We start from the raw sequence: 17,545 nt of genomic DNA, 5'->3' as shown, positions 1-17,545 counted from the left end.
TGTGCTCCAGTAGCCAGAATGGACAAACCACACAGTGGCTCTAGACAGAACCACTGGCATTTTCACGTGTACCACCGTAGTTTTCCTACAGTGGCACACGGGAGAAGTTTCAGTTCTGCAACCTCACTGCTAGATGCCACTGTCCTACACACTGGAACTTTAACAGGCTGTGCAGACCTGTCAGGCTGGTTATCAGTGTGTCTGCCACCATGACTGATCCTCTCACTTTACATGAAATTATTTGATGTTTTTATCAAAATAATCACATAAAATAAAGCATATTATAACTGTGACATCAGGTGTACACATGTTCTGCATGTTTCTCAGCTTCAGCCTGCATGAGAAGGAGCATGTGAGCCAGTGTGATTCAAACAGTGTACGACAGAACAGAGTATGAATGAAAGTGTGCTTTGAATGAGTGTGCAGCAGTGTGTTTGCCTGAGTGTAACAGTGTATGTTTGTGTGTGGGCATGTGTGTGAGTGTGAGGGTGTTATGTAGCCTCTGGGAGCCCTTGTCCTGGTGGAAAGTGAACCCCCACCCCGCCTCCTCCCCCCCAGAGCTGTTACTATCTTTAGCTCTTTTCCGTCGTGTCTTGTCACTCGTGTTCTCCTCTACAGCACTTAAATCTGGTATCTAAACCTCCGGGCCATCCAATATCCTGTACTTCCCCTGCACAGGAAGCTCGAGAGGGGTTGGGGGTGGGGGTATCTGTGTGAATGCAGACACATATAGTACATGCTGCAATTACACAAACATGCACGGCCTGACATATTCACATATGATGGATGCAACTTAAGAGAGTCGCTGAGAATGACGGCAGAGTGCAGTAAATTCACTACACAGGATCAAACACTCATTCATACACACTGGACGGACCACAACAGAAACACACACACACACACACACACACACACACACACACACACACGCACACACGCACGCACGCACACACAGAGGTGTGTGACAGGAGGCCTGTCAGTAGAGGACACCTTGTCTGGTCAAACTGGCGTCACAGCTCACGTCTGCAGGGACACGAGAGATGGTGCAAGTAACCAAATCTAACCTCCTGCAATCTAATCGCCTCTTAAACACACACAAATACACACAGGAGTGTTTATCAGGAGTATTATTAAAAACCTTTCGCGTCAACAGTGTATAGCTAACTTTATTTAACTACGTAGAGTCTTAATCTCAACCTGATCCTCACATCGACTTTAAACTCATGTGACCTAACTCAAGCTGTTGCATTACAAAGTAACTCCAAACCCAAACAAATGGACATTTCAGTCCTTAGAAAGACAGGTACACCATGCACACACACAAACACATTATAACACTCAGCTGGCCTCATTTCACGCTTGCCATTCTTCATGTGTTTCACAGCTGACTTGATGTCTGTTCAGTGCAATGGGTTTGACACTCTCCGTGTCGTCGCCCACTCTCTGCTGCCACTCAACTCGAGGAGACTCAAGCAGCCGAGAGACTGCAGCCAGTCTCACCATTCAACAATGGAATACATGCTTACACCACAACCATGAAATATATTTCACCCTTTGTTTTGTCTACACTGCTGTAGTGGTCAGAGAAAAATTAAAACAAACACGAATCAAGCTGTTGCTATAGCAACATTACTGTATGTGTGTCGAAAAAGTCTGAGGAAGAGGAAGAGAATGTGGGTGCGGACAAGAGGCAAACTTGGCCAATTTTACAACAAGAGCTCCAAGTGAATTTATTAGCATCTGCTAGCATTTAGCATTGTCACGCTGAGCAGTGCATCATTTCATGCTGCATTTCAGTTGGTTGGTTAGTAGACGTAGGTGATAACAGCAGTCACACAGTGAAATGGTCATCCCAAATTTCTGACACTGTCAGAATTTTATCCCAGGCTGTCTTTGATCGCAGACCATGACAAAGACCATCCTTGAACCTCTCTGACCGTGTGACGTAGGACCACCGTTTTAGAGCCACGACCAAAGATATTGCCATGTTTCTTTATCACTGGTCATCTTTTGTCGGGGTCAGCTCAAAATCACACAGCGTATACCAGGCTCTCGGCTGCATTCCCACCGAATTGCTCTGATGCAACCTGAAGGCCCCTTAATGACCACTAGAGCCCTCTGAAACTGAATTTGGGGCCCCTGTCACAGTGACGTAGCGTGACAGAAAAAACCTGAATAATGTCACATTGCTGTCATTAAAAACATAAAAATGTGATAGAATAATGATTGCACATTGATGTGTTACCCTAAGTAGATCCCAAGGAGGGGATAAGAAAAGGTCCAGTGCCTAAGGACGCTCAGAGAGCAGCTGATAGAATCTATGTTGGATGAGATACGTCACTTTATGGCCACTGGTGTGTGTGTGTGTATCAAAGCTCCATAATGTCAATATAGAGCAAGGGCACCACCCCGGGCCTCCGTCTGCTCTGAGATGACGTAGTGTTTGCTGATAACACTCCATTCAGAAGCACTGAGCCCTGCGAGTGCCCCTAGCTCGCTGCAGAGTTTAATGGAGAGACAGAGAGAGAGAGAGAGAAGGGGACAGAGCCACAGCTGAGGCCACATCAGTGTCATCGTGTCATCGCTGACATCACCTCCCCGTCCATACAAACATCCTGAATGGATACAATGTAAACATGAGAGCACCCTGCAGGCCTCGTGTACGGTGTCTGCACGTACAGTAACCTCATGCTTACATGTCATCACATGTGTGCACATGATTCATAAACGAAAGGTTATTAGTTAGTTTGTTTGGCTGTGATTGAAAGCATTAGCTGATTTGTTTCGGGATGTCGCTTTGTTCAGTAAAAAGGAACATTGAAAATAACGAAAGAAAAGACTGGGTTTATAGCCCACACCAGCTAAAACACCCTCAGACTAAATGTACACACATGGGACAAGGTTGTAATTTCAATCCACACCACACAGAAAATATGACGTGTCTCAGCCGTACGAGTTCAGTGCCATTGAGGTCTAAAGAAAAAGTTTAAAAATGCATAAGTGATAAGAGGAAATGGCCTTAACTGAAGGGTAAGAAGGTCACCAATGGCTGCAAGAACTGTGAGTACAGGAACTTCCCCATCCAGCCACCCACGTACCCACCTCAGGCCATCTGCATCTCCCGTCCCTTCACTCTCTCTGCCCATTTGTCTCTGAGCCTCTCCTGCCCCTTTTCTCTCTGTTCCCGCCTACGCTTGGACCCATTAGGGCGATGGGGGGGAAACACGGACGCAGGGCGGAAGGGAAAGCACTCTGAGGACGTCAACAATGGAGGAAGGAGGAAAGGAGTAGGAAATGACCAGAGGGAAAGAAGGGAAGAGAGGAGGAGTTCCTCAGTGATGGAGATCAGAGCTGACAGGAGGAGTAGCACTGGGGGCTCCCTGTTCGACCCGTTTTAACCAGGGACGACCCTCACACACACTCACATGCACATTCACACTCCAATACCCAGTGACTCATGTACGCACACAAACAGACCCCAAGTACACACATCCTCGTACACATAACTTGGCAAATCTGCGTGTCCGCTGACACATGTACACACTATGTACACACACACACACACACACTCGTTCACTCATTCACATGCCATCTGACACAACTGCGCTCACATATACACACAGAGGCTACGACAAGCTGCAGGAGGCACGGAGAAGGGATGGATGTGCATGAATGAGTCAGGAGCTGTCTGTGTGTGTGTGTGTGTGTGTGTGTGTGTGTGTGTATTTTAGATTTTAACACAATTAGCTGATGCACCAAGCATGTAAGAGTTCATCTTGCTATTTGTGGCAGAGACAAATGATGTATACACGTATTAAAAGTGTGTGACAGCAGGGTGCAGTGAGTTAAACAGGCAGGCAGAACTCCAGCTCGTCTATTATTAGATCTGCGGCTGCTGCTGAGGCCTCTGCGGGCCGGGGCATCGGCACGTGGATTCTTGCTCTCTCCCCATCTCTCTGATCTCTCTCTCTCTGATATCTCACGGGCCTTTCCATTCAGGCACGCTTGGGCGATTCATACAGGAAGCACAGCTCCTTCAAGCGGCGCAGAGAAGGCAGAGGAAGAGGAAGATGAAGAGAGGACGAAGGAGAGAAGGAGCCAGATCTGAGAAAGATCCTGATGTCGACTACACAGCAGCTGATTTATAGGCGTATGTAGTCTCTATCCAGAGCCATCACCAAGTGGCCTACGCTGTTATGACCATTTAAATTTGTGCAGTGGTGTGTCTGCATCACTCTGTAATTACACTTCTAAAATGTTTGTTGGCGGTGGGGTTTCTCCGCCACATGAACAAAACATGGCTTGATGAGTACCTTCAGGATGTTGTGATCACAACACATAGCGCTTATCGCCAATCATCATAGAGCTGCGTTCAGTGTATTGATTCACTCAGACCCTCCCTCTCTCTAGCCCCTTTTACACTGCCAGATTTTCCATGAATGTTGGGCCGTTTTGCCGGCAAGCTGCGAGCGTTTAGACACACAGAGCCGGATTGGCAAGTTGATCCGAGGCGCCCAATTTTACACCTCGTAGGGTAGACATATTGGCGGAACCCTTTTAGTTTAAACAGACCGAGGCGACCTTCCACAACGGGAGGGGCTGTTGAAGACTTGTGGGAGGGGCTGTTGATGACGCCGCACGTGCGAACCACTGGCGGTGGATAAACAAGAAACAGCTGATAGCAGGAATTAGCGAGCAGCTAGTAGCAAGAGGGAAACACAAACCTGACAGACACTGTAAAGATGAGCAACTGGGGAGACAAGGAATTGTGTGCCCTCCTTGTCCTCACAAACGAAGAGGCCATTAACTGTCAGATGACGGGGACGGTGAGGGACAGGCCGACTTACGAGAGAATCGCCAAAGGACTGACCAGCCGCGGCTTCCCTCCCACGTCACTGTTTATGTCACACGCTGAGCTACACGTTTTGTTACTTGCTCACGCCCCCCATTGCCCCGAAAAAGGCACATTCTGTATGAACAAAAGTAGGCAGGTGGCATTTTGCTGCACTCCCCGATTTTGTTTTTATACTGCCAATGCTGAAAAAAGACTGATTGGGCTTTCCTGCAAATTTGCACAATTCCTATCTAAAAAGGGCTACTGTTTATCGTCACTACAGCCGCAGGACCGGAGCATAGCATCACACGGCTAACATTACCAAACCCTTACAGGTTTAGAGAGTCGAGCTGTTTCAGTGTATGTGCGAGATTAATGGCTCGGTGCTGGATGTTAACCGCTGCTGTGAGGCTTCTGACCAAGCAGCAAAACATGACGAGTGGTGATGAGATTAGCTTTTGCTAACCAGGCAACGAGAGCAGGAGGAGAGTGGTTCACAGAGACGGTTCTTCAGTGCTGCTTCTAATGGCTGATGCAGCTGACTGTTGGTGATCAGCTGTGTTGACTTGTGCACTTGGCTTATACCGTGTGCTAACTGGATGTGATGCGAGCGAGCATCAGCAAGATTGCATTGTGTTCGATTGGACTGGCCTAACTGCCCACAAGTCACGTGACATGAGGCAGCGCGCTATTTCAAGCTGGAATTTTGTTCGATGCCTCGTTTCTATTTTTATTATTGGTATTATTATTACATATAAGTACGCACTAACCCACCTTTTCAGTGGTTACTCTGAGACCACAGCTGCTGGGTAAGTGATTTGTCTGGCACAATAGTCTGACGCTCATATCCAGTTAGAACTCAGTGTTATGATTTGTGTTCATGTGAGTCTTTTTATTAAATAATTTTAGCAGCTTTTATTATTTTTTCAGTGCACTTCATGGTATCATCAGTGACGACTGATTGATAAATATCTGTGCTGTGCCAGGAGAGGTGTCATTTCAGTGTATAGATAGTGTCTCTAAAATGTCAGGACCATGGACAGAGCTGTTTGTTGTGTGTACAGAGCCACGTGTATGTGACCTCCTGACTTTTCCAGTCCTGTTGTGTTTTTCCTGCTGATATAGATATTAACTAGTTTAGCTTCTCCTCTGAGAAAAGTCAGAAGCTGCCACTTCACTGGATTCCTTTTTTTGTACAATATGCTCCCAAAATAAAACAGCTGTGAGTGACCGCTGGCCGGATTGCGGTTATATTTTGCTATTAAAAGTTGTTATTGTTTATTTGCAGTCATGTAATTAAGTTAGTTTAATTATGTTAGTGCTGTTATGTAAAACTGACAGTCAACAAAGAAAGTTAAGAGTTAAAAGAGAACACAACACATGACATAAAATACATAACTTGCTTAAAAATAGCAACAGAGTAAAGGCTCTGTTTTGCGCACCCACCAGCAGAAATATAAATCAGCACCTATGGCCAAAGGTACTGCGTCATTTCAACACAGAAGTAATAACTAATAACACTTATTCTCCTTTTTAGTTGAGATGTAACGTAGATCAGGTCTCGCATCCCTAAAGAGAGCTCCCAGACACATTTACTGTTAAGACTGACGTAACATTTGCATACAAATGTTAAAGCTTTCATGAATTCATGGTGTGTAGAGAAACATTCAGCTAAGTCTGTACTTGGTGTACATTTATTTTAAACAGTCCTTTTAATGACTTTTCTACATTTGATAATTTCTCAGAAATGATAAACCATGCAGATTAAAACCGGCCCCTTCCTCTGCCCATTCATCTGCACAGCTCCATGTTGACATCGGAACATTGTAAGTCATGAATGGCTGTTGTGCAACTGTGTGTTTACTGCAGTCTTGAACCAAAACCACTTATCTGACTTGGCCATCCTCGCTCTAAATGACTTCCACTTGGCTTGGTCCATTCATGGGTTTCCTCCCACACAGGAGCCGACGGCAGGGAAGGAGACACTAAGAGAAGTGGGGCAGCGCGCTGAAGGAAAATTACTACTGCAGCAATAAGGGTTTTTATTCATGTAGACTCACAACATTTTACAGGGACTGAAAAAGGGATCATTAAAAACAAATACGTTTGGTTGTTCAGTCGTAGTGTGAAGTCACACATAAAACATTTTTCCTGTTAGTCCTTCAGCTGTGCAGAGAACTCAAAAGACCTTCACACTATTTGACTTTTCAAACACGTCACAGCCCTGAAGGAAAATTATGTGCACCATTTCACTTTAGAAACTATATCCATATCCAAAATATGAAAACATGTCCAAACTCACATTCGTGTGCTTATGACTACACAAACATGAGAACATTTTCATGCTGCTCAGAATATAAATATCACTATAAATCATTAAAAGCTGCTTCCATATTCAATTTGCAATACGATATGATTGTTTTATGGCGTACTGTATAAGTAGAAGTTTAAAGCTTTTTGTGTGAGTGATGGGTGTATAACTAATGCACAGTGAGAGCTACATTACCACTATTTATGCCTTAATATTTACAGTCAGTTCATATCACTAAATCATGCTGGATTATTTTGTCTTCATAAAATCCCTTGTGGCCAGCAGACTTTTCATTTAAAGACCTGTGATTCTTCTTTACAACAGTAGGGGGCAGTAATTACCTGTAACTTCTCTGGGATGCTGCGTGAAGGAGGAACAGGCTGCTGATCCTGCTCCTGCCACTCAAGACGACACTAGGAACCTGCAGCATTTTAACTGTAATGAATGCATTTTTAGAATCTAGACGACGGACTCAGATGATTCAGGGTGAGACACTTTCCTAGATGCCAGGCTGAAAACAAAACAAACTATCCCAGTAGAAACACACCACAAACTCTGGTGTAGTTTACAGCAACCATACGCAAATTCATGAGCTAGTATTCTGTGGTCTCTAACATGCCAGTGGATATGATATGTTATCCACAAACTCTACATCTTAACAATCTTCCTCACTTCTGTGAAAGCATGTTTTTCTCCTAATACTCATTACACCTGTACATTAAGACCCACCTTCATCAATCTCATGTTTCTACCCCTTTGTATGGGATCAGCATTAGCGGAGTAAGCGGATAGCGCTAATTCACATCCAGGATTTCACCTTGCAACATAATGTGAACTTGAGCAGCAAGTTCAAGGCCGGGTCAGCGCCCTGTCATCCCAGATGGGCCCTCAGCAACAATACAAACAACAGAAAGGAAAGATCTGGAAAACACAGCGTGGCTTCCACAAGGTTGTTGGGTCAAGACAAGTCCAAGAGGTCTGCTGAAAAAGTTGGAGAAAGTGTCCTGAAGCGAGACACATATTCCCCTGCTGCTCTCGTATGTGGTAATGTTGATGAAAATCAAACTCATACAGGCTTTTCAAAGTCTCACAAATGATCCTTTTTACATCTGAATCTGAAAACAGATTGAGAATAGAACATTTATTCCAGGACAAATGTTCAACAGGGATGATAAAACTTAACCGTACTGCAGCTTTTAGAGGAAACATTTCATCTGAGCTTCATTCACGAGTTAAGATGATTAAATCCAACAGTTTAGGAAAGTAATCACTGAGCTGTGGTTGTGCTCTGCAGCTCTGGTGTGTGAACATACAAAGCTGTAAAATTAAAAGTGTGTTTCTGAACAACATGATGCTGAATAAAGCTTTTTAAACACAAATGAAAGAGGAAGACAGACAGTGTTGCTTTCGACTGACATCACCTCATCTCTAACAGGTGAATGGCCTGATGTCCTTTCAGGCAGCTGTCACTGCTGCAGCAGGAGGGCAAAACTATAGACTAGTCTGTACTGCCACCTGGTGGTGTTCATGGGAACAGCCCACACCCTCTCAAATATACACATCTTGAATCTGTTCCATTAACAGTAATGATAGCGGAGTAATTTTTACAGGCACAAACTTTTCATTTCAGCCCGTAAAAGGCATCAATATACTTATTTAGATATGCTGAAGCAGCTGAGTATTGCTGCTTCTGTGTTGTAAGTTGTTGTGTCCATTTATCATGTGGTGCATTATATGTAAATGGAAACATACAAGTCAACAACCATCTCTCGCACGACACAAGAGATCCACTTCCATTTTAACAAATGTAATGATGCACACAGAATCTTGAGACATTTTTTTCAGGTTCAAGACCTCTTTTTTTGGCGTGTGCATAGTGAAGGTTAATATTCACTGACTGCTGGTTAAATAACACAAATCTATGTAAACACTAATCTATAAATGATGGATCAAGGCCCCTAGGTTGGTAGCGTTAGTCGAAAAATGAAAGCGGCAGTTCCCAGAGTTCAAACCAGCAAGGACCTTTAAAACTTGAAAGGTGGGTCAGATCAAGACCTTTGACAGTTTAGGATACCTGCATTAAAAATTGCCAACAGATTTTATGACAGTCAGACAGATGCTCATTCATTAACGTCCAAACCTCTACCAGGCCATGCTCTTCTTTGGAGGCTCTGTTGCACCCTATTGGTTGACTGCAAAGTCATTTTGGGGACATGCTTTAAAGGCTTAGTTGAAAAAGTCCACTGAGTTTGTTGATGTTTGAACAAACCCTCATTGATTTATGGCCAAATTTCGCAAAAGGCCATTTCACTTGTTTGAAACTGGCGGCGCCCCCTATTGACCAATTTCAAAATTATTAAACACACATGGTTCATCATTATTATTTAACATACCCTGCAAGTTTTGCAATGATTGGACAATACATTTATGATTTATAGTCTGATTTGTATTATCACACATGCCCTTTTTTTTTTTTGCACTTGCTGTGCCCCCTAGTGGTCAATTTAAATAAAATTTTTAGGATATGTTCCTGGTACCTCTTATGGCATTGCTTGCACGTTTTGTGATGATTGGACCAAAGGTTGTGGAGTTAGTTTGATTTATGTGCCCCCTCTGAAGTTCATTGGTCAATATCTTCAAAATGCAGTGAGATATCAACAAACTTTTGATACGTTTTGATTAAGGTTGGTCCAATAATGACCCACAGAAACTTGGGTACAAAAGGACATGTCAAAATGTTTTTCTAAAAATTAAAAAATGTAGTCCAGTGCACCATAATGGTTCTTGAGGCTTTTTTCAGAGCACATTGAGCTGGACATGTGTGTCAAATTTCAAGTCAATTTGACATACAATATGGGGGGGGGGGGGGGGTGGCCTTTCATGACAAGGTTTCAGCCCTCTGGGTCTGAACCCTTAATAAATAAATCTGTATACTTCATATGCAGCCTGCTTTTGTGGAGGTTCAAAATCCAGCACCTGATAAGCTGTGTTGCTCCTGAGGACAATACTAAATTGGACTCAGTGTGGATTGAATGGACTGGATGCCTCAGTACACACCTACTGTGTGGCCATCCACCTTATTGCCGGGCTATGGAACTATCTTAAAACATTCCTGCAGACCTCTCTGTGCCAGCTTACCGTGGTGCTGTGAACGGACTGGCCCAACTCTATGACATGTGGATCAGTGGACTGAGTGTCTGCCACGATGGGACTGATCTGTGGAGAGAAAGAAGACGTCATATACAGCTGCTCCCTTTTTTTTTAACTTTACAACATTTCTCACCTTTATAGTTTACTGAACACACAGATGCTACGAGTGGACCAGATCTCTTTCACCATATTTCATGCCCGAGCAGTAAAGGGTGAGAATTATTATTATTAGATTTTATTTGGTATGGAGATCACAATTACATTGGACAAACCAGATGCACTGCTTGAGTGTTTTAGCATACATGCTAATTCTCAACACTTGTTACAGTTAATGCATGAAGACTGGTCAGAGATGGTCAGGGAACTATCTGGCCCTCTGACCAGATAATGTTTGGTTGCCTAATGTGGTGAACACTGCTTTTTGGCTTTGATTATTTCCTGATCCTATTCCTGGTCTTGTCAAGTTGTACTTCTGTTATGTTAGCTTGTGTGTTTGATGATGTTATGGTTTGTAAAAAATATGCCTGTTAAGCTTGTATATTAATATGATCTCAGACAAGCTTAACTACCACCTAGTTATTCTAAGCAGAATTTAGCACAGTCTTGAGCAGGTTAATAAATATTATTTGCAGATAAAAGTTAGTTAGTGGGCTGAAGAACTTATGAGTTTTCTACACTTGGACAAAGTAAAGTGTACGCTGGACGGCTCTACAGGTGAATTTTATAGGACATGGCGACCATCTCTGACATGTATGAAAACACTAAAACTGTGTACTGTCACATAACTGATTCTTACTCAGAGCAAACTACAATGTAGATTGACGATTAAAAACTGTGACTGATGTATACATCTATTAGTACAAATGTGTGTGTGTGTATTTATGTTCATATTTTGATTAATTTGATTAATTAATTAATTTTTAAAAGTTAGGTAAAACTGAAGTGACCTGAATGGCTGAGGGCTGCGGGTGGTGAAGGTGGGGTCCTCTGGGGTGGATGTCAGTCAGGTGGGGCGGTGGGTCCGGGGAGGACCTCCGGCTGTGTTGTTGCAGGATGTCTCTGTAGGATTTGGTGTCAAAGTTTGTCCTCCACATCAGCACCTAGAGGATCGAAGGACCAGCAAAACTTCTGCTACAAAAGTTCCTCAGATTTTCTACCACAGGAAGTAAAAACATGACCTTAAAGTTAAAAGCTGCCGAGAGTACAGGAAACACAGGGTTGTTATGTGGTCATGAAACACCAACCTGACCATCAGCTCCCCCCGAGGCAAACAGGTCTCCTGTCCTGGAGAAGGCTACTGTTATTACAGCGCCCTGAAAACCAAAGTTAACATTGTGAGTGAATGAGAAACCTCATAAACATCAAGGACTAATCCAGTGAAATACTGGAACAGGAATAACGCTCCTTAGACTGCATATAATGTCTGATAGTGTCTGATGTCTGTGGGTCGGGCTGCACCATATATATCGTTTCAGCATTATCATTGTGATGTGTGCATGCACAATAGTCGCACTGAAGGACATGCCATGTCAAGTCAAAGACGTCACGTTACAACTTTTTTGCTGCTTAATACAAAAGTAAAGCTCATACTGTTCTCATTTCTATGGTGCAGCCTTATCTGTGGGTGAACTGAGCTGTTCTGTAGCATCACCTTGTGTCCATGGAGGGTGTAGATGAGGCGTCCCTCCAGCAGGTCCAGGATCTTAACGGTGCCGTCACTGGAGCCGCTGATCAGGTAGTTGTTGGATGGGTGGAAGGAAAAGCTGTTGATTCCTGCACTGTGGACTGAGCCAACAAACATAAACAACATGCACGCACACAAATAAAACATGAACAGCAGTTATAGTCTTGGTCACAGAAATTAACAAGGACATTTTAGGTAATTATTTTCCAAACTGAATATACAGAGTTATTACCGCTCTGACATTTTGACATACCTTGATAATGCTGAATCAGCTTGTTGGTCCTTAGATCCCAGATTTTCAGTGAACTGTCAGCTCCTGAAGAAGCGATACAGGTGCCACTGGAGTTAAAACCAACAAACGTTGCTGATCTGCAATGACAAACACACTCGGTGACCTGCAGCAGTTAAATAATACACAACGATGCCATCTGCAGGAGAGAAAGAGCAATGACTACACTACATTTATTTTGTTTCATGCCTCTTATGATATGAGACTATATCCTCCCCCTCCTCAAATCTCCTGTTTGGAATTTACAGAGGGAAAAATATAATGTCCAGAGACTGTGAGCCAAGAACAATAACACAACAGAGACAACTTGATAAAATGACTGAAATTCTTTAGTCACAAAGTTACATCTAAAACAGAGCCCAGGGTGACGGCAAAATAAAGCTGAGAGGACTAACAGGACACTTTAAGGACTCACTCTCCATAGTCAGTGAAACAGTTGATGCAGTTTTTGGTGGACGTGTCCCAAAGCCGGACGGTGCGGTCGTCTCCACAGGACGCTATCAAACGTCCATCTGGAGAAAACCTGCAGTAAAGACAAGACAAAAAAATGAAACTCACAGTGCACACTACAGCCCAACATCCAAACGCTTCACATAGAGCCTGATTCAAAACATTTTAATAAGGACTGAAAAAGCAATTGGTTATATCATTCTAATAGGTCACCTAAAGTTTAATTTGTATTTGTATGATTAATAATTTTTACAATAAAAAATCGATACTTAGCACTTTGTGATGATACGATATTGCCACACAAAAATATTGTGATACTATGCTGTATCGATTTTTCCCCCACCCCTGTGAGATACAAAAACATGCCGAAGCACGATAAGTTACTGAGGCCGTGGTGCTGCTGCGTACCTGGCACAGCGCACCCAGTTGGTGTGCTGGTTGAGAGAGAAGACGAAGCACTGCCGCTGAACGCTCCACACTTTGACAGACTTGTCGTCAGACGCCGTCACCAGTTTCTGTCCATCGTGGGAGAAAGCAACACTGCGAACAGCCGCTGTGTGAGCTTTGAACACTGTTGACTCTCCTTTCCTGCAACACAAAAGTACACAAACAGCTGATTTAAAACCCAGATTCACCCAGTCACACATACCATGCAGCCTCAGCCTGTGCAGTATCTGTGACCCTCTTACCAGTTCACTGAGTCACACTTAAATCTCCAGCATTTTGACAGAAACAATGAATTGAAAATTTGTTTCACATTTCATATTGACTAAGTCAACAAAGAGCTCCTGATTAAAGTGGAAAAAGTGTCTGGAGCCTACATGGAAGGAGTCCACAGTCGGACTGTTCTGTCCTTGGAGGAAGTGGCCACCAGGTTACCAGACGGGGAGAACTGCGCCCCTGTGATGACGTCCTGATGGCCGACATAGCGGAAAGCCCTCGCCTTTGGAGCCAGATTCCAGATCATCAGGCTCTTATCAACTGATCCCGAGGCTGGAGGAAGACAACAGAAATAAAAGAAGAAGATTCAGTCAAGACTTCCACAACAAACAGTCCAGGTTTTAATTACTGATATTTAAAGAGGTTATCACAGTGAATAAACAATAACAATAGTCCTTTAATACCGCATACCGTGAAACCATGATATTTCTGAGACAGTTATCGCACCATAAAAATCATCTACCGCTGCAACTCTAGTTGGAGGTAAAACATCTGAAAATCACAAAGTTCATGAGGCCAATATGCTGCGTATTGTCAGTGTGTTGAGGATGATGATGACACAACATGTAAGAGTCACATGAAGACCTAGTTTACACATGGTGTTGCACAGTCATTACTAGTAATCTGATTAATAAATACTACTCCAAAACTGTGCTTTAACTATACTGTTTAAGGTTACAGTAAGTGAGAGATAAAATTGATTTAACAGTGATTTGACAGAATATTGATCATTTCTTTGGGTGCCGACATGATTACACACAACTATCTACACACTGCCAAACAGCAGCTGTCATTCTGTAAAGCTTGTGGTGGCAGCAGAAATTACCCAGTTGTTTGCGGTTTGGATTGAAGTCTGCACAGGTGACAGCATCTTTATGGCCCTTGAAGTGTCTCTCTAAGGTCGGATCCTCCTGCAGTGACAACACACAGTCAGTCAGGGAAACGCTGCATTTCCTCTGCAGCTTTAATGACGCAATCATTTGGAAAAGGTCAGGTGAAGAAGGTGATTTTCATATGGACAGCACGGTAATGAAAGAAAAACAGCTGTTGTATCTGTTAAGACACCTTAAATTATTAGTTTTGTTAATGGAGTCTTCAATTCCCATCAGAAAAAGTTGCCTGAGGGGAAGGTAATATGATGAAAATATTCTAAACATAGCATACACTTAAATTGATATTGATTTTTTTGGTGGGCCTCAGGATTTTTATACAAAAGTTGTTCTAAATAAACACTGTGATTCAGTCCCTAAAGATTAGTTGTGACAACAGAAATCCTGACGGCTTGTTTAAAGGCACAGTTTCTGATTATGGACTGTGCACTTCTTTGGGGACTGAGCATTCACACACTTTTACAGTATTCAAGTAGCAACTATGCCTGTTGTATTTTTAAAAAGACATGGCGAGTTTTCACAAAACAGGACCTTCAACAAATAATAATTTTGATGCTAGTGTATCTCCACACTGAGAGCTGAGAACTATGGTTTGCAGGACAAAATAGCGGCTGTCTGACTGCTGGGGTCATTAAAATTTGGTGGGCTGAAGTTCACCTGCAACACGAGCTTATAGGCTTCATTCTGGTCTGACCCGGGTCTCTTTGGTTACTTGTTCTCCATTTTTGAAGCCCTTTCCAAAATACTTGGAAGAATAATTGATATAAATCCAAGACAATCATCTTCTTATGGTACAGTCAAATTGCATTTCTTACGTCAGCCTTTTAGCCAGAAGACTTATTTCCTTTTTAACACTGGGTCAGACATACATTACAATTTTTGAAGCTAGAAAAGAGACGGTCTGCTTCATGAGGACCTGAGAACAGTTTTAGTTGTGTATGGCAAACCTTCATTACATATCTGCACGAACAGCTGTGAGGTTGAAGTCCTGTTTGTTCTCAACATCTGCTATAGAACTTTAACTCTAAATCACAGGCACACATGTGCACACAAACATACACTTTGACTATTACTGTTATTCTATGTAATTTTCATATATTTTTTCAATATTTGTTTTCATTTTTATAGGTGCACATTATCATCTCATACTGGATTGTATCCCCAGGAGGTGGGAAAAATGTTTTCCTTTACTTTTGTATAAATGTTTTCTTAAGTGTGAAAACTCATAGATAAAGTGGGGAAAGAAATGATGGGCTGGAAATGAATCACAGGCCAGAAAAAACATCATATCAGAGCTGGACACTGATGACAACCAAATACTGTGACAAGGCTGAGACCTGTTGTGTTGATACTGTAGTAATGGAGGGCAGGAACTCTCTGAGCAGACCAAACATGGTGGCGTTTAGTTCAAGTTTTTAAAGATACATTACACTGAGCAGAAGAGCTGAAGAACATTAAACACCACCAGACAAATCTACTGTGCTGTACAGACTGATCAGAGGACCGAGGGTGTGTTTGACAGCTCCAAATCCTCTTAGCAGGGACGCTGCTAGCAAACTCGCCGACTCAGCTAACGTTAGCACAGAGTTCGTTATCAGAGTAAAAACACTTTTGTCTCCTCAGACTTTATAAAGCACATGTACTCACCAGGACAGACGCCATTGTGGACATTTGTTTAAAGAGTTAGAGGGAAAGTTGGACCGTCCTGCTGCTCTGTAACGACACTTCCATGATTGTCAAACAGTCCGCCTTCACTGACTGTCTCAGACCTGACCTGTCGAGCTCAGAGTAAACCGTCCTCTGCTCCTCTGGACATTAGTTTACTTTACACTTTATGAACTCTGAGTGAAAACTGTTTGTACCAGCAGCACAATAACGCCTGCTCCTTCTACAGGTAACCATAAATAAGCGACCACCTGTAACGGTCTGAGGTGAACACCTGTGGCAACGGAGAAAGCAGTGCTGCATTCAGGAAACATATGAAAACATGGACATGTGAGTATCCGATAGCACTCTCGCTAACATCAAGTTGCTAATAATGTGTTATTATATTACTGGGGGAGTTTTTCATTCATAAATGTAGATACTTTAAGACTAAACCATGTCTGAAGCATTCTAAGAATGAGTTTAAAGTTTATAGTAAGTCACGGAAACTTGTTAAAGACAAGAAAGTTCCTGTTTTCAGTATGATAGATTTTTAAATTCATTTGAGATAGCTCTGTTTTTCTTTTGTGTCGTTTATATATATATCTATATATGTTACGTTTATTTATTTTCTTTTATTGTTCGATTTCCTTCATTTTGTATGTGATTAACTTTACTTGGCTCAGCCTAAAACAAATGATACCTGAGCAACAGGACGTGAAAATGTCCCTTGTTTGTTTGTATTTGCAAAGCTCAATAAAGAATTATTGGGAAAAAAAAAAGATTGATTATAAGAATGATAACCCACTGGGAAATTTGACTTTACATCTTATTAATCAAGGCTCTGCAAACTGACTTGTAAGGTGAGCCTGCAGCAAATATAAACACATAAAACTCATTTAAGCAAAACAGGAAACAAAATATGAATATCATATTAGCAGGTTATGATTAATGACGATCAGGGTAGAGTGTATGAACACCCCTCAAAGAGCTGCCAACAAGTCAGAAATGTTGTTTTGTCAATTGATAACTAAAAACTTTATGATGAAATTAATTGGCTTGTAAGGGACGAATTTTGCCTTAATAATAAAGTTAAAGAGGTTTTGTTTAACATATTGTATCAAATATTATTATTATTATAATTATTGTTATTATTATTATTATTATTATTATTATTACATAACAACCTGCCATTTGTTTTATCACTGTGTGTATGCCACAATATTTTGTGTGGATGTTCAACTGTATAAAACTAGAAAACCTGGGCAAACAAGTCAGTTTACAATTTACAATTCAATGTACTTTCAAAGTAATGAGATGGACAAAGATGTTATTATTATTATTGTTGTTGTTGTTGTTGTTATTATTATAATTAACAGACTCAGCAGAGTGAAGATATATATTTTATTGTGAATATCTTAAGTATTAGTGTTAACATTGTAGCGTACCGCGCATTGTTATTTATTATTATTTCTATTATTATTATTATTATTATTATTATTATTTAAAAATGTTGTGAACTAAAAACAGCCCGGTTATATATATGGGACCTGAATGCAGCATGTAATGAAGG

General features: G+C 42.0%; 1 protein-coding gene across 1 annotated transcript in view; it reads right to left on the bottom strand.

Annotated features, from left to right (window-relative positions):
- Positions 1–16,270, bottom strand: part of poc1b (POC1 centriolar protein B) — a 76,777-nt gene extending 60,507 nt beyond the window's left edge. Inside the window, exons 1-10 of the mRNA XM_033634108.2 lie at positions 15,976–16,270; positions 14,265–14,349; positions 13,540–13,711; positions 13,127–13,306; positions 12,684–12,791; positions 12,233–12,348; positions 11,947–12,080; positions 11,540–11,608; positions 11,243–11,395; positions 10,284–10,361 (exon numbers count right to left, since the gene is read on the bottom strand). Coding sequence (XP_033489999.1) covers positions 10,284–10,361; positions 11,243–11,395; positions 11,540–11,608; positions 11,947–12,080; positions 12,233–12,348; positions 12,684–12,791; positions 13,127–13,306; positions 13,540–13,711; positions 14,265–14,349; positions 15,976–15,999 — 1,119 coding nt within the window. The 5' untranslated portion in view covers positions 16,000–16,270. The remainder of the gene's footprint in view (positions 1–10,283; positions 10,362–11,242; positions 11,396–11,539; positions 11,609–11,946; positions 12,081–12,232; positions 12,349–12,683; positions 12,792–13,126; positions 13,307–13,539; positions 13,712–14,264; positions 14,350–15,975) is intronic.
- Positions 16,271–17,545: the final 1,275 nt, after the last annotated feature.

This window comes from Epinephelus lanceolatus, chromosome 5 (genome assembly GCF_041903045.1).
Source record: "Epinephelus lanceolatus isolate andai-2023 chromosome 5, ASM4190304v1, whole genome shotgun sequence".
NCBI lineage: Eukaryota > Metazoa > Chordata > Actinopteri > Perciformes > Serranidae > Epinephelus > Epinephelus lanceolatus.
This window is presented reverse-complemented; position numbering and strand designations above follow the sequence as displayed.